At 47.5% G+C, this 23,423-nt stretch overlaps 2 protein-coding genes across 2 annotated transcripts in view; one reads left to right on the top strand and one right to left on the bottom strand.

Moving 5' to 3' along the window:
* Positions 1–23,423, top strand: part of LOC141207902 (uncharacterized) — a 999,716-nt gene that overhangs the window by 411,676 nt on the left and 564,617 nt on the right. The gene's annotated exons all lie outside the window — the stretch shown is intronic.
* The window catches only part of LOC141207932 (uncharacterized), a 258,486-nt gene that overhangs the window by 14,572 nt on the left and 220,491 nt on the right, over positions 1–23,423 (bottom strand). The window contains exons 2-7 of the mRNA XM_073664502.1: positions 10,266–10,415; positions 9,957–10,136; positions 9,750–9,873; positions 9,569–9,666; positions 9,281–9,371; positions 2,698–4,188 (exon numbers count right to left, since the gene is read on the bottom strand). Coding sequence (XP_073520603.1) covers positions 2,698–4,188; positions 9,281–9,371; positions 9,569–9,666; positions 9,750–9,873; positions 9,957–10,136; positions 10,266–10,358 — 2,077 coding nt within the window. The 5' untranslated portion in view covers positions 10,359–10,415. The remainder of the gene's footprint in view (positions 1–2,697; positions 4,189–9,280; positions 9,372–9,568; positions 9,667–9,749; positions 9,874–9,956; positions 10,137–10,265; positions 10,416–23,423) is intronic.

Raw genomic sequence — 23,423 nt, 5'->3', positions numbered from 1 at the left:
ATTTTTTGGACTGACTGACCTTCATTTCTTAAAGTAATGATGGCCACTCGTTTTTCTTTACTTAGAATTTGTATTATGGCAAGAAAAAAGCAGCTAACAGTCTATTCAGTAGGACTATCAGTGCACAACACAACTGATGTCCCAACCCCATTTATAAGGCAAGAAATCCCACTTATTAAACCTGACAGGACACACCTATGAAGTGAAAACCATTTCCAGTGACTACCTCTTGAGGCTCATCAAGAGAATGCCAAGAGTGTGCAAAGCAGTCATCAAAGCAAAAAGTGGCTACTTTGAAGAACCTAGAATATAAGACATATTTTCAGTTGTTTCACACTTTTTTGTTAAGTATATAATTCCACATGTGTTAATTCATAGTTTTGATGCCTTCAGTGTGAATGTACAATTTTCATAGTCATGAAAATACAGAAAAATCTTTAAATGAGGTGTGTCCAAACTTTTGGTCTGTACTGTATGTGACAGATAATGTACCTTGGACGCTCAGGATCTGGGCCATGATTGCCTATTGTCCGGTGCGCCTTATAAATCTCCAGCTCCTTATCAATAGAATCACCAAGGATATTATGAATAATGATCGCAGTGTGGGCAGAATCACTTGTGCATTGATGCTTTCAGGTATACCCCTTATCCAGATATTAGTGATTTTCTTGATCATCAACCATATTAAACAGGTGGTTTATTTACTGGCTGTGAAGATTCAGTGTTAGTTTCTGAGCATTATGATGGCCTCTAACTTGGACGACATTATCCTGTAATCCCTGTACCTTGTCAGTAAGCTGTGACAGGATAGAAGTGAGGGGACGTATTTCAGTATTGGATGTGGTCTCCAGCCTCTGAATATATTGCTCCATATCTTCTTTAGTAGGGATAGATGCAATCTGATATACAAATAAGTTATGTTGTTCCCCATATCAGAATAACCTGTGGTTGGGGGGTAAATGTCCCTGTGAAGCAAGCACTGCACAGTATGTGGGCTTTGGTGAGAGTACAGGGAGATTTGTGGAGCTATTTTCTTGTGAGGCCTACATTAAGAGAGAAGCTGGTGCAGGACATACAGCCTGGAGCTGTCTGGCATCATGAGGGTTAAGACTGCTTCTTTTTCCATGCTGAGGTGAGGCAGTAATAGCTCCGGAGCAGGAAGATAAGACCTTCCATAAGAAACACTGCATACCAGACATGCTGACAGAGGTGGAGGACCTCAGATTAGCCTCTGATCTCTTCTTTCTTTCCCATATCGAAAGTCATGTTTGAGGCTGTAAATTGCTTATAATTCCCCCAAGAACACGGTCTGAAGAGAGGGCTCTCAGTGTGTGCATTCTCTTGGTGCTATGTCCAGGCCATGTCCTTCCTGTTGATGTACAATACGTCTGAAGGTGGCGATGATTGGGAGCAGGATTGTGTGATGTAACAATCTTGTGGGATGTAACAGCCTTACGGAAAAGCGAGTTGTGACACCAATGGAACGGCGCCAGAACAGGAAGTGCGTATGAGTGTTTTTATTTTAACAAGGCCAAACATGAGGAATGAGAAGGAGTTGTCCTAGTAGTGGACAACCCCTTTATGAAGATGCAATTTTCGGTTAAAAATGAAAAAGGCTTCTCCCCTGTGTGACTTCTCTGAAGTTTATTAAAGGGAAGGTGCCATCAATTTTTTTTTTCTTTTTGTGAAAATAACATTATAATATTAATTTAAGCTTTGTAATGCAGTGTTTGCATAGATTGCAAACACTGCAACATGCAAAATATCTATATATAAAAAAAAAAGATTACCTATACTTGCAGCTAGGGGGAGCATCTTCCTGTATAGACCTCAAGCAGCTACAGTAATGCTTACTTGCATTACGTTAGCTGCAAAATTGGGGCAGTGTCCTTGAGACATCAATGTTTCCCTCCCCTTTTAGGTGTTATACTACACCCAAAAGTGGGGGAGGCAGAATAAAGACTAGAGACAATGCACCGCCAGTTTCTTGGTGACGGCACTGTGATCTAATCTCAACCAGCTGCTAAACAGGCAGTGGATCTCAGTATATTTACAGAAGAGCAAGCAGAAGGAAGACAACGGACTGTGGAGCAACGTGGACCTGAGGAGAAGAGCTGCACGCAGTGGAGAAGAGAGCAGCTGAGAGGCCAGGACCGAGGAGACTAAACAGTGCAGCGGTGAGGGTCCATAGCTTTACAGCACAGGCAGTGGAGGATGGGAGAATATGAGAGCAGAGCTTGGGGAGCTTGTGTGTGTGTGTGTGTGTGTGTGTGTGTGTAAAAAGCTTCCAGTTACATGTCCTCAGTGTGGAAGCTCTGGGCCACAATGAAATGGCACCTAGACACACCTACAGCTGTGAATTGAGCAGCCCACAGAGGCGTGCCCAGTTCACAGCTAATGTGGCTACAATGTTACAGATAGGGTCGGCATCCGACCGCTGAAGCCTATGTTCAGGGCTGCCGTATTTGAAGGAGTGTGAGTGTAGTGTAGTAACTCTTACACTCCTGAAAAGCAAGATGGCAGCCCCCAGTAGCTGCAAAACAAATTAATAAAAAATAAACTATAAATACTGGGCACTTGAAAATATGTTATAACATTAAGGAATTTAACATTTCAATTTATTTTACATAATGTAAAAATGCAGCACCTTCCCTTTAAGAGTTGATTTCCGTGTAAACCATTTCCCACATTAAGAACATGAAAATGGCTTCTTGTCTGTGTGAATACTTTGGTGACTAAGAAGTGATGATTTCTTCACAAAACATTTCCCACATTCTGAACAGGAAAAAGGCTTCTCCCCTGTGTGAGTTCTCTTGTGCTTAACCAAATCTGATTTCTGGATGAAACATTTCCCACATTCTGAACAGGAAAAAGACTTCTCCCCTGTGTGAATTCTCTTGTGCTTAAGCAAACCTGAGTTCCGGCTAAAATATTTCCCACATTCTGAACAGGAAAAAGGCTTCTCCCCTGTGTGAGTTCTCTTGTGCTTAACCAAATCTGATTTCTGCATGAAACATTTCCCACATTCTGAACAGGAAAAAGGCTTCTCCCCTGTGTGAGTTCTCTGGTGATTAACCAAATATGATTTCTGGTTAAAATATTTCCCACATTCTGAACAGGAAAAAGGCTTCTCCCCTGTGTGAGTTCTCTGGTGATTAACCAAATCTGATTTCTGCATGAAACATTTCCCACATTCTGAACAGGAAAAAGGCTTCTCCTCTGTGTGAGTTCTCTTGTGCTTAACCAAATCTGATTTCTGCATGAAACATTTCCCACATTCTGAACAGGAAAAAGGCTTCTCCTCTGTGTGAGTTCTCTTGTGCTTAACCAAATCTGATTTCTGCATGAAACATTTCCCACATTCTAAACAGTAAAAAGGCTTTTCCCCTGTGTGAGTTCTCTGGTGATTAACCAAATATGATTTCTGGTTAAAATATTTCCCACATTCTGAACAGGAAAAAGGCTTCTCCCCTGTGTGAATTCTCTTGTGCTTAAGCAAACCTGAGTTCCGGCTAAAATATTTCCCACATTCTGAACAGGAAAAAGGCTTCTCTCCTGTGTGAATCCTCTTGTGCTTAACCAAAACTGATTTTCGGCTAAAACATTTTCCACATTCTGAACAGGAAAAAGGCTTCTCCCCTGTGTGAGTTCTCTGGTGATTAACCAAAGTTGATTTGCGGCTAAAACATTTTCCACATTCTGAACAGGAAAAAGGCTTCTCTGCTGTGTGAGTTCTCTGATGTCTGATTAAAATTGATTTCTCTGTAAAACATTTTACACATTCTGAACAAGAAAATGGCTTCTCCTCTGTGTGACTTCTCTGGTGATTAACAAGATTTGACTTCTGGTTAAAAAATTTCCCACACTTGAAACAAAAAAATCTATTCTCTGCTGTGTGAATGCTTTGATGTTTAAGAAAAGACTTTTCGAGGGAAAAACTATTTCCATATTCTGAACATGAAAATGGCTTCTTTGAATTAGGAGCAGTTTGTTTTTTAATGATTATTTTGTGACTTTGACTTTCCTTAGTAGTCAGTAATGATTCAGATGACAGATCTTTGCTGTGAAGGGATGATGGTATATCTGGAATAATGGCATTCAATTCAATTGTATCTTGCGGATTCTCAAGATCATCTGATTTAAAAATTGAAGATGTCAGCTGTTCCTCTGATCTCCTGGTACAGTCATCTGCCAAGAATAAAACCAATTATTATTTATGAATAACATATCCTTAAAATTTATATTGATGAACATTTCTATTTAAACTCTCCGTAAAAATGTACTTTATGTAAAAGTATCATTATTTACCAAGAAAACGTCACAGATAAATCAGCCTTACCAACACCAAATCAGATAACAAATGCACTAGCATTTTAGTGTTGGTTGGGTGTACTGGGGTGTCTGTCCATGTGGGGTGCACTTATATAGTGCTGGGCAGCCCTCCTGATCTAATAGTATAGACATCATCACTATCCTAAGCCAGACACTGTGCATCACACCTACCTGTGTGACTGGCGTCCTATGCAAGCTTCATCTGTGTGCATCTTTAATACTAGGCAACCACCCCCTCCATGAATTGGTAGGTTTGTGAGTGGTTGCGCCATCAGTATTTTGCACCTGCGCTGCCCCCACCTTTATCATGGGCATCTTCTGCATCCTGCTAGTGCATTTGTTATATGATTTGGGGTTAGTAAGGCTGTATCTTTTTCTGTGATTTTTTTTTAAAGTTTGCCTTATGTTATCCGACTTTATTCACCAGGACAATAATGTAACATACCTGGCGGCGTCCTTGCATAGTGGTCCATCTCCCACTGTGCAAGAGCGCGCACTTGATCTCCAGTCCAGTCTGCTAGCCTGGCTTCCCTCCATGCTGTTTGCTTGCCTCTGTTTCTGCTGCTTAAGGGCGGCGCCCGATCACTTCCTGTTTCTTGTACCTGCTGAGGGCACACCTCTTGTGCGTCCTCAGCCTATTGCTGTCTGTCACCTGGTATTTAACCCAGCTCCTCCCAGGAAACCCTGCCTGAGCATTGTGTTTCATTCAGTGTGCTCTTGCACTCTGAATGTGCCAGGTCCCTTTCTGTGTTTGCTTGCCTGCCTTTCCTGGAGGCTGTATTTCCAGGCCTGTCTGAACACGCTCCTAGCCTGTTCCTTCCGCCTTCTAGGGGCTGCATACCTCGACCCGCTCCTGTATCTCGTCTGTCCTGTCTGAACACGCTCCTAGCCTGTTCCTTCCGCCTTCTAGGGGCTGCATACCTAGACGCGCTCCTGTATCTTGCTACTGTGTCTGTTCTTGTCTGAATACTCTTCTAGCCTGTTTCCTGTTTTTCTCTATGTCCGTACCTTTCCTTTTTCTGCAGAGTCCGAACTCGTACCTAACTCCTGTTCGCTGTCACTGTACTCCCGTTTGTGAGTTTGTGGTCCACTCGCTACTTCACTGCAAGTACCCTGTGGGTATCTGGTTCTGCCTTTCCCTTCCTGTCTGTTCCGTGTGAACAGAGCCCTGTCCCTCTGCCCAGCCTCGCTCTCCGCTCCTGCGGTTCTCGTCCCGCTCTGACCCTTTGCTCGCTGCTCCGGCAGTCTCGCTCTGCTCTGACCCTTTGCTCGCTGCTCCGGCAGTCTTGCTCTGCTCTGACCCTTTGCTCGCCGCTCCGGCAGTCTCGCTCTGCTCTGACCCTTTGCTCGCCGCTCCGGCAGTCTCGCTCTGCTCTGACCCTTTGCTCGCCGCTCCGGCAGTCTCGCTCTGCTCTGACCCTTTGCTCGCTGCTCCGGCAGTCTAGCTCTGCTCTGACCCTTTGCTCGCTGCTCCGGCAGTCTCGCTCTGCTCTGACCCTTTGCTCACCGCTCCAGGCGGTCTCGTCCTGCTCTACTCTTGCTCACCGCTCCAGGCGGCCTCGTCCTGCTCTACTCTTGCTCAACGACCCTTTGCTCGCCTCGTCCTGCTCTACTCTCGCTCACCGCTCCAGGCGGCCTCGTCCTGCTCTACTCTCGCTCACCGCTCCAGGCGGCCTCGTCCTGCTCTACTCTCGCTCACCGCTCCAGGCGGCCTCGTCCTGCTCTACTCTCGCTCACCGCTCCAGGCGGCCTCGTCCTGCTCTACTCTCGCTCACCGCTCCAGGCGGCCTCGTCCTGCTCTACTCTCGCTCACCGCTCCAGGCGGCCTCGTCCTGCTCTACTCTCGCTCACCGCTCCAGGCGGCCTCGTCCTGCTCTACTCTCGCTCACCGCTCCAGGCGGCCTCGTCCTGCTCTACTCTCGCTCACCGCTCCAGGCGGCCTCGTCCTGCTCTACTCTCGCTCACCGCTCCAGGCGGCCTCGTCCTGCTCTACTCTCGCTCACCGCTCCAGGCGGCCTCGTCCTGCTCTACTCTCGCTCACCGCTCCAGGCGGCCTCGTCCTGCTCTTCTCTCGCTCACCGCTCTAGGCGGTCTCGTCCTGCTCTTCTCTCGCTCACCACTCTAGGCGGTCTCGTCTTGCCCTGCTCTCGCTCACCACTCTGGGCGGCCTCACTCTGCTGTGTTTGTCCGCCACGTCTGTGGTTCTGTTCCTGAGTCCCAGTGTGTACTGGGTCCTATCCCGCCTGTGTTCCTACCTTCTAGTGCCTCCCTGTCTGCACTCTAGCCGTGCTTGCCTGTACCCCCCTGCCTGCATACCCGCCTGCCGGCATACCAGTCGTGCCTGCCTATACCCACCAGTCTGTGTGCCAGCCTAGCCTGTCTGTTCCTGTGTTCCCCGGTGTGGGTCAACAGCAGTGTCTGGGGTCTGTCCTGGAGTAGCACCTGGTCCCTCTGCTCGGTTCCCCCTTGGTGCACTGGCGTCGTATGCCGTCGTGCGACCCTGGTCGGATCGGGTGAATATTTAGTAACGCCCCTCCAGGCATTCACTCTCCGGCACGGTCCAGTGGAATCACTACATATACACGCACAAGCCGCTCAGCCCGGGCGTGTGCATTACAAATAACATTTCACAGACTAATAGAAGTCCCCTCTCAGGTCTATCATCTCTCAATGGAAAACCAGGTTTCCACATTATTAGTGGCTCAAAGACTCTTGAAAATCAACATGGCTTCCATAAACCAATACAGCAAAATCCACTCTCCCAAAGTCAGATCTTCCCCTCGCTTCTGAGCCTTGCAGTGTGCCCAAACGACATTTAGCATCCATGTATTTGACATTACTATAGTGAGAAGAACCCACTTAATTGATGGTGTGTGTCTGCTGGAGAACAATCTGGGCACAATGTGTTGGGTAATGAAATTATATATTTGTAATTTTCAATCTCCAACATTTCCAGAAAGTGCCTGTGGAGTCAAAATAGTCACTACTCCTATAGATTATTTCACTGAGGGTTATAATTTCCAAAATGGAGTCACTTTATGGTGATTTCTACTGCTCTGGTTTTCTGCAATTTGGTCACATTAGGGCTTGTGCAAATGGTGGGTCCCATCTCCCCTGGGATCTGCTCCTTCAATGTCTGCTTCTGTCACCAGGAGCTGCCTTAATCATTCTGCAGGCGGCGCTGGTGATGGAAGAGACGTCAGAACCAGAAGCTCTGGGCGCACAGGCTCTGTCCAGCCACTAAGATTAGGGTTGCTGGGACCAGTAGTACCATCCAGTCAGGCAGTATGGGTGTGTGTGCTGTCCAGCCGGAGTAATCTGCTTCCTGCTTCAGCCAACTGGAAAGCACCGCACCCTACTAAAGCTGGAAGCATATTGCCGGAAGCTGCCAGATACAGCCTTGTTCTCCTCTGGTTCAGTCCTCTGTGCTCAGCTCCCGACTTGTGTATTTGTTTCCTGTTATGACCCTGGTAAGTTTACTGACTACTCTTGTGTGATTTTGTATTTTCTCTGACCTCCATGTTCTGATCTGACTACTTGACTATTCTTCTTGCCATCTCACACCACAGACCATTAGGTAACACTGCGGCCCAAGCTCAGGGGGTCTCTGTCTATGTCCAAATCCATGTAGAGGGGTTAAAGTGTGATGAGCAAGGCAAACCCTGAGATCTGGAAAATGGAGTAGATAGCGCCAAGCCTATTCGTGGTAGCCATCTTTTGAGCTGCCAGGTGACCACGAACAGTGTCCCCAATACATTGTGTCTGCAATCTATTAGCTAAGTGTCGCTCCTCCCCTTCTCAACCTGCCATGTGCCCAGACAGTAGTGTGCAACTGTATATAGGGTATTGTTGGATTCAAGAGAAGTTGGAATATAATTTGTAAGGTCCATTTGTTACTATTATCCTTTGTGAAGAATTCCAAAGTTATCAGCAAAGTGGCACACGTCAGATTTGAAAAATGGGCCCTGATAGGAACAAAAAACTGACTGCAGGAAGGGGTTAAATCAGAGTATTTTGGGAACCAACTACTGTAGTCAAAACTGTGAGTATAGACAAAAACACATCTACTGAAATGATCAAACTCATCAGTCTCCATCAGTAAGTAGTGAGTAACTAATGGTGAAATCTCTCTGGGGTTATTGGAGTATGGGGCTCGGTGGCTCTTGGGAATCTAAACTATAGTAAGGAACAATATTTTCTGTCGGATGAGTTTCAAGAAGAAATATTAGACGTTCAAAGAGAACTTTTTATAATACTGCAGAGCTGAGGTGTCTTAAATTTAGCTTAGAGATATATCATGGCACAGGTGTAATGTTTTCTGTATAGTTTATCACAATCCTGTTTGAAGTTAGTCGGTTTTAAAAGAAATTGAAAACTCAGGATAAAGGGAAACTCTGTTGTTATTGTACAGAAATTCACACTTGGCCCTCACTCCACATTTAATGTTATAGATCATAAAAGTAAAGTTTGCCAAGAAAGACTGGACCTGGTCTTGTAGGGACCATATGAGAACATTAAATAGCACAGAATGGAGAGAAGGTAGATTCATCCAATAAGATATCAGGGTTCTAGGAAGCCAACAGCATCATTACCCTCCGCTTTCTCTTACAGGCCCATCATAATATTTTTCTTCAAGCGATTTTCTAACTTGTCAGCACTTTCTATGTACGCTGTCATTTGGCTTTGTGGTTTACAAATCGGGGCAGGTAACGGTCAGCGTCTCCTAATCCCAGGGGGTAGGTGGATCCTCCAGGTTGTAAGTTCTATGGAAAAGGGCTTTCAAGGCCCAAAATCATTTGAACAGTTTTGGGTGGAGAATGTTTTGGTCTAGTGGCAAAATGGTGATCACACGATTGTGATACAGCCGGACTACACCACTGATAAAGCAGCCACAGCCGCTGACTGAGAAGAATCTGTGACTTCTCTGCATTTAGTGGTCACTACTCACCTGGGTAGTCATATGTAGGAATCTCCTCTTTACACCGCTCATCATCCCTCACATATGTCTCTGTAGTATCAATATGGGTCAGATCTTCACCCTGAAACAAATATTATAAAAGTCACAAATAGATGAGAAGTTATATCTATGATCAGCTCTAATCCTGCCATCTCCACCGTTCTCATTACACAAGTATAAAACATATAATACTGGTGGATAAATCACCACCGAACACAAGACCTTCACAGCCGTCTACACATCATAGGGGAGATCTCATGACACCTTCTCTCCATCTACCTGATGATCCTGAGGAACATTGGGATCTTCTTCTTTACAGTCATGTGGAAGAAGAGGATGGGGACATCTGTCTCGTGTTGTCCTCTTACTGGATATATCTGGAGGAAACACGTATAGGGACTGAATTCATTCTTTACATACAGATAATTATAGGCTGTGTGTATTTAGTCCTCTCTATTACCTGATGATATGAGGGTTTGGGGAACCTCCATCATGATGTCTTTGTACAAATCTTTGTGTTCTTCTAAATACTCCCACTCCTCCATGGAGAAATAGACAGCAACATCCTGACATCTTATAGGAACCTGACACATACAATGATACAGTCATCCCCCCGATCCTTTCATAGTGTTACTGTATAATGTCCCAGTATTCCTAGCAGTGTCACCTCTCCAGTCAGCAGCTCGATCATCTTGTAGGCGAGTTCTAGGATCTTCTGGTCATTGATGTCCTCATGTATCAAGGGGTGAGATGGAGGCCCTGTGATTGGGCTCAGGGGTCTTTCCCATCCCTCAGACACAGGGGCCTGACAGCGTACACTAGAGGTCTTCTTCACTAATGTGTAATCCTGGTTATGGAGAGACACATTAATAAATCTCACTACAGACATTTCCAGAGTCCTCACCTCTCCAGTTCTGTCCATCTGTTATTCCCATAGATAAGAATGATGTAATGTGACGTCATCAGAATCTCTCACCTCTCCAGTAAGCCGGAAGAGGATCTCTAGGTTGAGGTGTAATATCCTCTCCACCATCTTGTCTCTGTCCATATCCATCTTTGATGAGTCCATAAGGAAAATTCTCTTAAATAGAAGATCTTCACTGAGAGGATCTGATATTGTAGGGACCTGAATGAGAAGATGATGAGCCTATGTAACATCATAAAAATCCTGTGTAATAATACAATTACTGGAGATAATAAAAGGAAACATATGAGGAGATATATTATTTTACAGTATTTAGTTTTCTTCTTTACATCTAGTAATAAAACCTATATATTTTAGGCCACAGACAGCAAGCAGTTTCTTTCTTGGAGTCTGTAGCTGAACACGTTTCTCAAAGACTCATCTGCCATAAAGCTAATTCTCGCCTCATTTACCAACACTGCAATCGGCATTAGCAATACTGCAGGAGACATTCAATACACATAATATGAGAAATAACTACTTCATGATGAGGACGACATTCATCTTCTACTACGGCTCTAGAAACATATTTAGCCAGAGTCCATCACTGACTACATCTTCACCGGTCGTCTATATGAATGTTTCCCGTCTTCCCCGGACTATAATCTTCTATCACGTTAGATCTCATGTCTGATTCACACACAGAAGTTTGAGGCCGACACATGGTAAGGTTTTTGTTATACATAGCAGGCCTATCCCAAATGGGTTCACCTTGCCATGGTGGGATAGCTTTCATGCTATTTTTGATCAAAAACAGTGTTGCTAAGAACCCTATTTTATTTAAATGCACTTTTGCTTTTAATTTATTTATTTACAGCATGCTTTATGACTATTTTTCTTCTTATAGGTTTTATTTCTGATTAATGGCCCTAGTAAACATACATTTATGTGCTGCATGGATACCAACTAAAACCAAGCTCAAATTCTGTGTTTTTTCATGGACACCATAGTGGCCGTGTGGGCTGCTACTATGGATGGTACGCCTCTAACTATCCAACTATCATGTGTTAAAAATCTCATAGGTCCTGGATTCATTAGTATCTGCACGAAGAATGGGGCTTAGTGAGTATTTATTAAAGGGAATCCACTCTACCGACTACCCCATGGCTGATTAAAGGGAATCTGTCACCCGCTGGGACTTATCTGACCTCTAATATGGACATACAGGTGATAGAAATGTGAATCTATACATCTATGTCTCATATTGGAGGTCTCGTGCAGAGGTTCTATTGTCCCGGATGTCCCCATGAAATATTTAAGTATTGCAGGTCTTGCCCTACGTGCCAGTTAACCACTCCTACATCTCACTTTCGAAGTCACCTCGTGCCATTTGCCCATTATTGAAGTGCCGTTCGAGAGAATTGATATAGACTTGGTCGGTCCCCTGGTTGAATCTGCTCGTGGGCATAAATATATATTGGTTATCCTGGACTATGCCACACGCTATCCTGAAAAGATTCCACTGAGAAACTCCTCTGCAAAGAGTATAGCCTGCAAGTTGGTCCACGTGTTTTCCCAAACAGGCTTACCAAAGGGAGATACTCACCGACCAGGTAACTCCCTTTATGAGTAAGGTGATGAGGGAGTTATGCAAAGTCCTGCAAATCTCCCAACTGAGGATTTCAGTATACCATCCTCAGACAGATGGCCTTGTCGAACGGTTTAACAAGACTCTGAAGAGTATGCTGAGGAAGGTCATAGAAAGGGACGGTAGAAACTGGGACTGTCTCCTACCATATCTGTTCTCCATCCGAGAGGTTCCACAGGCCTCTACAGGGTTCTCGCCATTCGAACTCCTGCATGGCCGACATCCGCGGGGTCTCCTGGATGTCGCAAAGGAAACCTGGGAAGCAGAGGTCACGCCCCACAGGAGCGTTATCGAGCACGTCGCTCTGATGTAGGAGATGATTGCAAAAGGTGATGCCCATCGTAAAAGAACATCTCCTCCAGACACAAGAAGTTCATGCCAGAGTCAACAACTGGTCAGCCAGAGTGAGGCAACTCAATCCGGGAGACCAAGTCCTCGTGCTAATTCCTACGGTGGAAAGTAAGTTCTTGGCTAAGTGGCAAGGGACATATGAGGTGTTGGAAAAAGTGGGTGAAGTGAACTACAAGGTTCATCAACCGGGACGACGTAAGCCATACCAGATATACCACATCAACCTCATCAAGCCGTGGCAAGACAGAGAAGCTGTGGAAGCTCCATGCTTGCTGGGCAACCCAGAAGGTGACGTTGGCGCAATAGCGGAAACGCTAATGAAGGCTGAGAAACAGCAGTGTCGGGAGTTGCTGCAGAAGAACCAGGATCTATTCTCGGAATTGTCGGGCTGCACAAGGTTCATAGAACACGAGATTCTGACGGAGCCACATGTGCGGGTGAACTTGAAGCCCTATCGGATACCGGAGGAGCAACGAGAGTTGATCTCCAAAAGAGGTGGCTCGTATGCTGAAGCTCGGTATCATTGAAGAATCCAAGAACGGTTGTCGAGCCCGATCGTCTAGGTCCCAAAGCCCGATGGTGAGTGGAGATTCTGCAACGACTATCGGAAGTTGAAAGAGGGCTCCAAATTTGACGCATATCCCATGCCATGCGTCAATGAGCTGATCGAGAGGCTTGGGCCAGCAAGGTAAATAACCACCTTGGATCTGACGAAGGGATATTGGCAGATCCCCATGGCACAGGGAGCCAAAGAGAAGACTGCGTTTTCTACGCCGGACGGATGCTTCCAGTATATCTAGATGCCGTTTGGACTGCAGGGGGCCACTGCAACCTTCCAGAGAGCCATGGATCGCATGCTTGCATCCCATAAGAAATATGCCGCAGCATACCTGGACGATATTATTATCTTTAGACCAGACTGGGAGAGTCATCTGGAAGAAGTCCAGGCTGTGTTTGATGCTCTGAGAAAGGCAGGGTTTTCAATAAACCCGAAGAAATGTGCCATGGGGAAATAAGAAGCCAAGTACCTCGGATATGTAGTGGGTAGAGGCAAGATAAAACCCCAAATTACTAAAGTGGACCGCTGTAGAAAAAGCAAGTCAGAGCCTTCCTGGGAATCGTGGTATACTACAGAATTCATCCCAAACTTCGCCATGATGGCCGCAACCCTGACTGACCTCCTTTAAAGGGACAAAATCAGCCATGGACAAGTGGACTGCAGAGGCGGAGATGGCCTTTCAAGAGATGAAACTGGCTCTGTGTAGGCAACCGATCCTGGTTGCCCCGGACTTCAAGAAGGAGTTTATACTCCAGACAGATGCCTCAGATGTCGGTTTAGGAGCAGTCCTTTCCCAGGAGATACACAGGGAGGAGCACCCTGTCCTCTACCTGAGTAGAAAGCTGTCCTCCTGCAAGAAAAATTATTCAGTCATAGAGTAGGAGTGCTTGGCCATAAAATGGGCAGTGGACACCTTACAGTACTATCTGTTAGGTCGAAAATTTAAATTAGTATCCAACTATGCCCTACTCAGATGGATAACGGAAACAAAGGGAAAAATGCCAGGGTCACCCGCTGGTTTATAGCCCTACAGGACTTCCACTTCCATGTAGAACATAGAGCAGGGAAGCTACATGGTAAAGCCGATGCCCTCTCCAGAATCCCTTGTCTGGTAGAAGAAGGTCCCAAGCCCCATGGCTTAAGGCAGAGGGGGGATGCATGTAAGGTGGCTAATGGTCGCGTAGTCGATGGGAGTTATCACAGAGATGGATAGTCTCTGTGATGTAACCCGGAGTGTTTCTCTAGGGCACATAAGCACTAAGAGGATCGTTTGGTGCACCTGGGAGCCGGGTTAAGGGTAGCTAAAAGAGAATGGGCGGGTCCAGCTACCCACATACCTCACCTCTGGGTGTGGTTAGCAGCCTATAAAATGGAGGCTGCTGTTTGGCACATGGTCTGTGTGTTTGGAGGGAGAAGACCTCCTGTGTATGTTTGTCTTCAGACCAAGCCAGGACACTGGACGCTACCCCAGCTTGTGTGCCACACAAGCCTGGCTGAGCAGAGACCTGCTAAGAACATTTACTTTGTTTGCCTGATCTAAAGGCTATTTGCTTTTCTGTTTGGCTTCTGGGTTTATGAAGCAATAAACCCACATGAACTTTTAAAGGAACATGCCTCATGTTTTCCTCCCGTCGCACCCAAGTGAGAAAAACCCCTACGATATGTATAAAGGAAAGGGTATGGTACTCAGAGAATGTTTCAATAATCCGCCTCAATGCGTTTCCCCAATAGGTTCATCAGGAGGCTTGATACAGTGATGATAATTCATGATGTTCAGCATAGTGTGCCTAATACTGTATCAAGAAAACTTCGGCACACCAGTAATTATGCTTGAAAAAGTTTTAAATTTTTATTCACATGTGCCCCTTGTTTCACAAAACAGGGCGTAAGAGGTGGCAATCGGATTAGAAGGTTGAAGGAGCGTGAATCCTTCTGGATTCACACCCTTCAGACCTTATATCCCAAAGGTCTCAATAGGGAATATGAAACACTGTTTTGATCATCAGTATTAAAATGCATGTACTTTACAATAAGTAGGTTCTATTATTGTTTTCCTATATCGTCTATTTGTCCACACTGTATATAATTTGTCTTATTCAAGGTTCATAAACTATATTTCTCATCTGTTTTCTCCTCTCTTTCATATTTAGGTCACCCATTAATATTACCAGTGTCCCATCTCACTGCATTCCAGGGTGCCTGGCTAATAACGGATTTTCACTCCCTCATTCATAAAGGACCGCACTTTCTCCGTTTATTAATGGATAACTACTATTTTCTGTGCACCTTGATGGTGGGTTTCCTTCCCCTTTAATCACTGTGCACGCACCTGCACACTACATTGGTGACTCAGTTCCTCCCCCTTGCAGTATAACGCTACGATGTAGCGGAGGCTATGGAACACATATGTGTTCCCCCGCTCCCGGAAGTCACGAGTCATGTGACAGGAAGTCGCGATACACGTGACTTGAAGGACCTGTAGGTCCTCAAGGCATTAGTACATAGCGCGCTCTGTTCATGCAGAACGCGCCTCCACCAGAACCACCAATGAGACTGCGGGACTGAATATAAAAGGAATTAGTATTCCACACTTCCCCACAGCACGTGCAGCCTTATCCACCCTCACCCCAGGCACAGGTATGATACCACTAATGAATAAATGGGACCGTGAGTGTTTTTTTTATATATATACTAGCCACTGCTGACCTTGTATGCTATCTTGAGAATATAATCCATATTTTTGTGTTACATAGGACACTTCCAGCTCTCTAACTCTGAGTGAGACAGCATTCTCAAACTGGTAATATGAACCTCATTTTGTGTACAACTAGTTCCAGTTAATGTATTGGTAGACCCTTTGGCCTCCCATGAGGTATAGATCCACTAGCATATAATTTGACCCATATAGAGTTTTTCCTATAAAACTTAGCTTCTTCTGTTTTTTTCTATTCTATGGAATAATAGACCCGAATTTTGGTGCATACTATATATAGACTTTACCATATCCATGTATTTTTGCTTTCCTGTTGTTCACACATTATATAATGGAATTCAATGTATATGGATTTCCGCATTAATTATTCGTTTGTTTATGTCTAGTGATGACCCTGAGAAAGACCGTCCTAAAGGTCGAAACGTTGGTCTGCTTTACTATTATTTTGGGCTGACGCCCTGTTTTGTGAAACAAGGGGCACATGTAAATAAAAATTTAAAACTTTTTCAAGCATAATTACTGGTGTGCCAAAGTTTTCTTGATACAGTATATACATTTTTTCTTCTGAGCACCCACCACAAACAGTGAGCGACCCCTCATTCTTCTGCTACTTAGTGTGCCTAATAGCCAGGTGTCCATGTTTAAATAGCCCACTTCATCCAAAACCCCTCCCAGACTAGGAGGCCCATTCCCATTCCTAGAGGAGAATTGTCACAGGATATACAGAATGGAGTCTGTCTACAATAATGTACTGCACCTAAGCTACTTCTCATGAGCTAGAGGTCTGATAATGTCCATCCCCTAGTGTGCATGTCGGGAAGTGACGTGCTTTACACTGAAACGCCAGATAAACCGATTGCCGCCGCGCCACTCATACATGTGACTGTGCATGCCCATAGTTATCATTCCACGCAGGAGCGCCTCTAGGATCATTGTCCACAAATGCGCATGCCCAGATGTCGGCGTTCCACGCCGGAGCACACATGGTATAGGATTGCATTCCACCAACAGAAAAGTCCTCTCTCTGAGATCAGTGTCATGGGAGACTAAAAACAAGTATTGCACATCCTCCCATCATGCAACAGGCATGTAGATCTACTTTATCGCTACAAAAAATATGGGACGGTGGCCCACAGTATATTCCTAAATGGTCATATTTGACCCCTATTGCATAATTAGAGATTAACAAGTGTGGTGATCCTTGTGTATTACTAAACAGTGTTATGCACACGCCATGGCTGACTGGCGTGTGCGTGATTTAGTGATTCCACTGTGCCATGAACCGGAAAGTGCCTGGAGGGCCGTAACTAAGCGTCAACCCGATCCGACCAAGGTGGCACGAAGGGCTAACGACGCCGTGCACCAGGGTGGAACCGAGCAGAGGGACCAGGTGCTACTCCAGGCCAGACCCCGGACACGGCTGTTGACCCACACCGGGGAATACAGGAACAGGCAGGTTAGGCTGGCACACAGACAGGTGGGAATTGGCAGGCACGGCTGGCATGCAGACAGGTGGGCACTGGCAGGCACGGCTGGAGTGCAGACAGGAGGATACTGGCAGGCACGGCTGGTATGCAGACAGGAGGGTACTGACAAGTACGGTTGGCGTGCAGACGGGGAGGTACTAGCAGGTTGGAGCACAGGCTGGATAGGGTCCAGTACAAACTGGGATTCAGGAACAGAACCGCAGATGAGGTAGACAAGCAGAGCAGAGAGGAACCGCTGGAGCGGTGGGCAAGGCGGAGCAGAGAGGTACCGCGGGAGCGGTGAGCAAGCAGGGCAGGGAGAAACCGCCGGAGCGGTGAGCAAGGCAGAGCAGGCAGGAACCGCCGGGGCGGTGAGCAAGGCAGAGCAGGCAGGAACCGCCGTAGCGGTGAGCAAGGCAGAGCAGGCAGGAACCGCCGTAGCGGTGAGCAAGGCAGAGCAGGCAGGAACCGCCGGAGCGGTGAGCAAGGCAGAGCAGGCAGGAACCGCCGGAGCGGTGAGCAAGGCAGAGCAGGAAGGAACCGCCGGAGCGGTGAGCAAGAAGGAACCGCCTGAGCGGTGAGCAAGGCAGAGCAGAGAGGACAGGGCTCTGTTCACACTGAACAGACTGGAAGGGAAAAGCAGAACCAGATACACACAAGGTACTTGCAATGAAGTAGCGAGTGGACTCCAAACTCACAACAGAAGTACAGAGACAACGAGTAGGAGTTAGGTGCAGGTTCAGAGACTGCAGGAAAAGGGAAGATACGGACACAGAGACAAACAGGCTAGGAGAGTGTTCAGACAGGAACTGACACTGCAACAAGATACAGGAGCGAGTCTGGGTATATAGCCCCCAGAGAGGCGGACAAACAGGCTAGGAGTGTTCAGACAGGCCTGGGAATACAGCCCCCAGGTTGGTGGACAGGCAAGAGCAGAACGGGACGGGACGGGACCTGGCACATCAGAGGCAAGGAGCCCTCTGAAGGTAAGAGTTTCTCAGGCACCAGCTTCAGGGTGGAGCTGGTTTAAATATCCAGTGACAGACAGCAATAGGCGTGTGCCGACAGCAGCTACAAGAAACAGGAAGTAACCGGGCCGCCGCCCTAAGCAGTCAGGACAGGGACAAGCAGACAGCAAGAACAGAAACCAGGCTGGCAGACTGAACTGAAGATTAAGTTTGCGATCTTGCATAGTGGGAGATGGTGCACTATGCAAGTACGCCGCCAGGTATGTTACAAATAGTATGTGGGATATAACTGATAAGAAATAATTCTGATATAGAAGCTCAGATATCTTGATGAAGTAAAACAATATGTGAACCTCATTCACAGGGAACTGAGTAGCAATGGGTAGAGTATAAAACCCAAAAATGTAATCCAGAATGGGGCTGTATTCATACAAAACAGGCATAGGAAATTTGCTCATTCAGTCCCTTAGGGGTGCCTGAATCCAGTTTGGAAATCCACTCAATTTCTTTTTTGAGGATACATCTATTGTGATCACCTCCTCTCACATTGGGTTTAACCACCTGAATGATACAAAAGGAGAGGTCTCCGGTTTCACCTCAGTGTACACTGTTCACGTGTCTCACTAATGGGGTGACCTGTCCATGGCGTATTTCGCCCAAATGCTCCTCCACCCGCCATATAGACTCCCTCTTAGTCGTGCATACATAATCTAGGGGGCAGGTGCATGTGGCCATATATACAAGTCCTGAAGTTTTACAGTTGGAATAATCCCTCTGGAAAAAGGTTTCACCTATAGACGAACTCGAGAAAGATTTACATGGTCTCATCCAATTACATGTACAACTTTCTCCACATCTAAAGAAACCACAGATTCTTCTATCTAGCCAAGTCCACTTGGGTGCAGGTTTTTATAGAAACTATGCACTAAACGGTCCATAATAGACCAACCCTTTCTGAAAGTTATTGTGGGAGTAGATCCCACAGCACCCTCAGGTCCAGGTCGGTCAGGGCTTTCTGAGGATATTAAAGCTAAGGTCACTTTGATTGTCACAAGTTCCTATTACTGGTGTTATCCCATATTTTTCTTGGTGTCTTGGTTAGGTATGGAGGAGTGTCTGTCTCTCCTTTGTTTCTGCAAACGATCGTGTGGAATCCAAAATGTACTGTGGGTACCTTTTTCCATGAATTTGGTGTTCATGTCTATTGCCTGTATATTAATATCTGTGACATTAGAGCAGTTTCATCTCAACTGTAAAAATTGGCCCGTGGATATTGCTTTTTTTTTTTTTTTAAAGGATGATGGGGTGGTGACTCTCCCACTTCAATAGTTTATTAGTGCTTGTAGGTTTATGGTAGTGGAGTGTCCTTAGGGTCCCATCCCGTTCTTTCTTGATTAGTACATCCAGGAAAGAGAACTGGTAATAATTAAACTCTGATGTAAATCTAAGATCGACTCTATGGATATTGAGTTCTCTAACAAATTCAAGAAATTCTTCACTCGTCTCTGACTAGATGATAAAAATAGTGCCAATATATCTATACCATACCCCAATATATGGATGCCATCACATAGGATCATCCCAGAATATTGTGATTTCCTCCCACCAGCCCAGGAATAAGTTAGCATACGAGGGGGCACAGAGGCTCCCCATCGCAGTACCCCTGAGCTGGAGGAAGTACTTCCTGTCAAAAAGAAAGAAATTATGAGTAAGAGTGAATTTTAGAAGATCCTCCATGAAGTCATTATGTCTGCTACACTCTATTGACCTCGATTTCAAGATATATCTTACTCCTCTGATACCATCCTCATGCGGTATATTACTGTACAAAGCCTCCATATCTAGTAAGGCCTGATCCCCTACATGCATGTATACATGCTCGAGGGTATACATGTAGGGGAGCAGGCAAAGGTAAAACCAACTCCAGAGGGATTATTCCATCTGCAGGACTTCAGGCGATACTGGGGGAACATTATACTGCATAAGGAGCATAATGGGGGCATTACACTGTGTGGGGGCATAATACATACTGCATAAGGGGCATAATGGGGGCATTACACTGTGTGGGGGCATCATACATACTACATAAGGGGCATAAGGGGGCATTACACTGTGTGGGGGGCATCATACATCTTGCATAAGGGGCATAATGGGGGCATTACACTGTGTGGGGGGCATCATACATCTTGCATAAGGGGCATAATGGGGGCATTACACTGTGGGGGGCATCATACACACTGCATAAGGGGCATAATGGGGGCATTACACTGTGTGGGGGCATCATACATCCTGCATAAGGGGCATAATGGGGGCATTACACTGTGTAGGGGCATCATACATCCTGCATAAGGGGCATAATGGGGGCATTACACTGTGTGGGGGCATCATACATCCTGAATAAGGGGCATAATGGGGGCATTACACTGTGGGGCATCATACATACTACATAAGGGGCATAATGGGGGCATTACACTGTGTGGGGGCATCATACATCCTGCATAAGGGGCATAATGGAGGCATTACACTGTGGGGGGCATCATACATACTGTATAAGTCCTGTACTATGAGAACAATACGTTTCCTCCCTTCCTGTCTCCATAGTTGGGTCGTATGTATCTATTACAGGAAACAGAACAGAAACCTTATGATTCTTATAAAGGGGCAACACAAGACCCCAAAAGAGTCTCGGTGCTGAAGGGGTTAATGCCCCCGCGCCCAGTAATGGGGGTCTCCACATACCTCCACCTGCAGAGCCGCCACCACATATATGGCTGCTCTGTGCGCACAGGAGCTGTGATGAGGTCACAGGAGGGGAGGAGTCAGGGGTCACATGATCAGGGGCCTCAGTGGATGCAGGACTCTGCTGTGCTGGTTGTCATGGTGCTGGATGAGCTGAAGTATATGTGTGGGGTCAGGAGGGGTTTACAGTGTGGATGTAGCAGAGCCGCGTGTGTACGAGGTGTACGGAGCAGAGCCGCGCGTGTACGAGGTGTACGGAGCAGAGCCGCGCGTGTACGAGGTGTACGGAGCGGAGCCGCGTGTGTACGAGGTGTACGGAGCGGAGCCGCGTGTGTACGAGGTGTACGGAGCGGAGCCGCGTGTGCACGAGGTGTACGGAGCGGAGCCGCGTGTGCACGAGGTGTACGGAGCGGAGCCGCGTGTGCACGAGGTGTACGGAGCGGAGCCGCGTGTGCACGAGGTGTACGGAGCGGAGCCGCGTGTGCACGAGGTGTACGGAGCGGAGCCGCGTGTGTACGAGGTGTACGGAGCGGAGCCGCGTGTGTACGAGGTGTACGGAGCGGAGCCGCGTGTGTACGAGGTGTACGGAGCGGAGCCGCGTGTGTACGAGGTGTACGGAGCGGAGCCGCGTGTGTACGAGGTGTACGGAGCGGAGCCGCGTGTGTACGAGGTGTACGGAGCGGAGCCGCGTGTGTACGAGGTGTACGGAGCGGAGCCGCGTGTGTACGAGGTGTACGGAGCAGAGCCGCGTGTGTACGAGGTGTACGGAGCAGAGCCGCGTGTGTACGAGGTGTACGGAGCAGAGCCGCGTGTGTACGAGGTGTACGGAGCAGAGCCGCGTGTGTACGAGGTGTACGGAGCAGAGCCGCGTGTGTACGAGGTGTACGGAGCAGAGCCGCGTGTGTACGAGGTGTACGGAGCAGAGCCGTGTGTGTACGGAGCGGAGCCGCGCGTGTACGAGGTGTACGGAGCAGAGCCGCGCGTGTACGAGGTGTACGGAGCAGAGCCGCGCGCGTACGAGGTGTACGGAGCGTAGCCGTGTGCGTACGAGGTGTACGGAGCGTAGCCGTGTGTGTACGAGGTGTACGGAGCGGAGCCTCGGGTGTACGAGGTGTACGGAGCAGAGCCGTGTGTGTACGAGGTGTACGGAGAGGAGCCGCGCGTGTACGAAGTGTACGGAGCGGAGCCGCGCGTGTACGAGGTGTACGGAGCGGAGCCGCGCGTATACGAGGTGTACGGAGCGGAGCCGCGCGTGTACAAGGAGTACGGAGCGGAGCCGCGCGTGTACGAGGTGTACGGAGCGGAGCCGCGCGTGTACGAGGTGTACGGAGCGGAGCCACGCGTGTACGAGGTGTACGGAGCGGAGCCGCGTGTGTACGAGGTGTACGGAGCGGAGCCGCGTGTGTACGAGGTGTACGGAGCGGAGCCGCGCGTGTACGAGGTGTACGGAGCGGAGCCGCGCGTGTACGAGGTGTACGGAGCGGAACCGCGCGTGTACGAGGTGTACGGAGCGGAGCCGCGCGTGTACGAGGTGTACGGAGCGGAGCCGTGTGTACGAGGTGTACGGAGCAGAGCCGCGCGTGTACGAGGTGTACGGAGCGGAGCCGCGCGTGTACGGAGCGGAGCCGCGCGTGTACGAGGTGTACGGAGCGGAGCCGCGCGTGTACGAGGTGTACGGAGCGGAGACGTGTGTACGAGGTGTACGGAGCAGAGCCGCGTGTGTACGAGGTGTACGGAGCGGAGCCGCGCGTGTACGAGGTGTACGGAGCGGAGCCGCGCGTGTACGAGGTGTACGGAGCGGAGCCGTGTGTACGAGGTGTACGGAGCAGATCCGCGCGTGTACGGAGCGGAGCCGCGCATGTACGAGGCGTACGGAGCGGAGCTGCGCGTGTATTTGGTGTATGGAGCGGAGCCGCGTGTGTACCAAGTCATGTGTGTACGGAGCCGTGTGTATGCTGTATACAGCTGTATTCCCCCCAGGTTCGGTCGCAGACACCGCGGCTCTTTATCAGACTGTAGAAGAACTGACACTGGACACTCGGTAAAACTGCGCTCGGACGTTTCCTGTTTCTCGCACAGATATTGATAACATAAGATGGAGTCAGACGAACCCTCCTACAAAACCTGATAACAAAGTCATTACTACAGGACTGGATGAGAAAGGGATTTATTCTACAAGAAACGCTGGGGCCACAAATGAGAGAATCCGGGCCCCGTGGCTGGATACTCCGGGCCCCCAGCGTGTTAGGAGCAGACGGGGTCTTTGTCCCTGGAGCTTCTCTGCTCGGTATAATGAGACTCTGATCTTGTTCTTATAAAGAGGGTTGGAGTAAAATAGAAGCTGCCTGAATATGAGGACCTTGTCTGATCTCTATGTCCTTGTGTACAGAGCTATGGAGATAGCGCTATGCTCTGTATAATAGATGTGATGTCGCTGGAGCCCTAATATTCCTGTACAGGGGTCTCTGTAGAGATAATCTTACCCCAGCATTATGGATCGGGGGAAGGGAAAAGGGATTGGGGGCATTTTATTGTAATTTCCCTGTAATAAAAACTGTAATAAAATATAACGGATTAATAAAAAGTGTTTTGTTTTCCCACCATTTTGTCTGTAGGAGGTAAAGAGCCGAGGCTGAAGATGCTTTATCTACAAAAGGCCGCGGCCCCACTATCAGTATTCGGTCAGTATTTTTTCTCAGGAGTGGGAGCCAAAACCAGGAGTGGGGGATAAATGCAGAATTGGTGCACTTGTTTCTATTATACCTTTTCTGTGATTGTTCCTCACA

Source organism: Phyllobates terribilis, unplaced genomic scaffold, assembly GCF_046119375.1.
Source record: "Phyllobates terribilis strain yellow unplaced genomic scaffold, ASM4611937v1 Scaffold_167__1_contigs__length_4167997, whole genome shotgun sequence".
NCBI classification, from domain to species: domain Eukaryota; kingdom Metazoa; phylum Chordata; class Amphibia; order Anura; family Dendrobatidae; genus Phyllobates; species Phyllobates terribilis.
The sequence above is the reverse complement of the archived record's forward strand: the minus strand, read 5'-3'. Positions and strand labels throughout refer to the sequence as shown.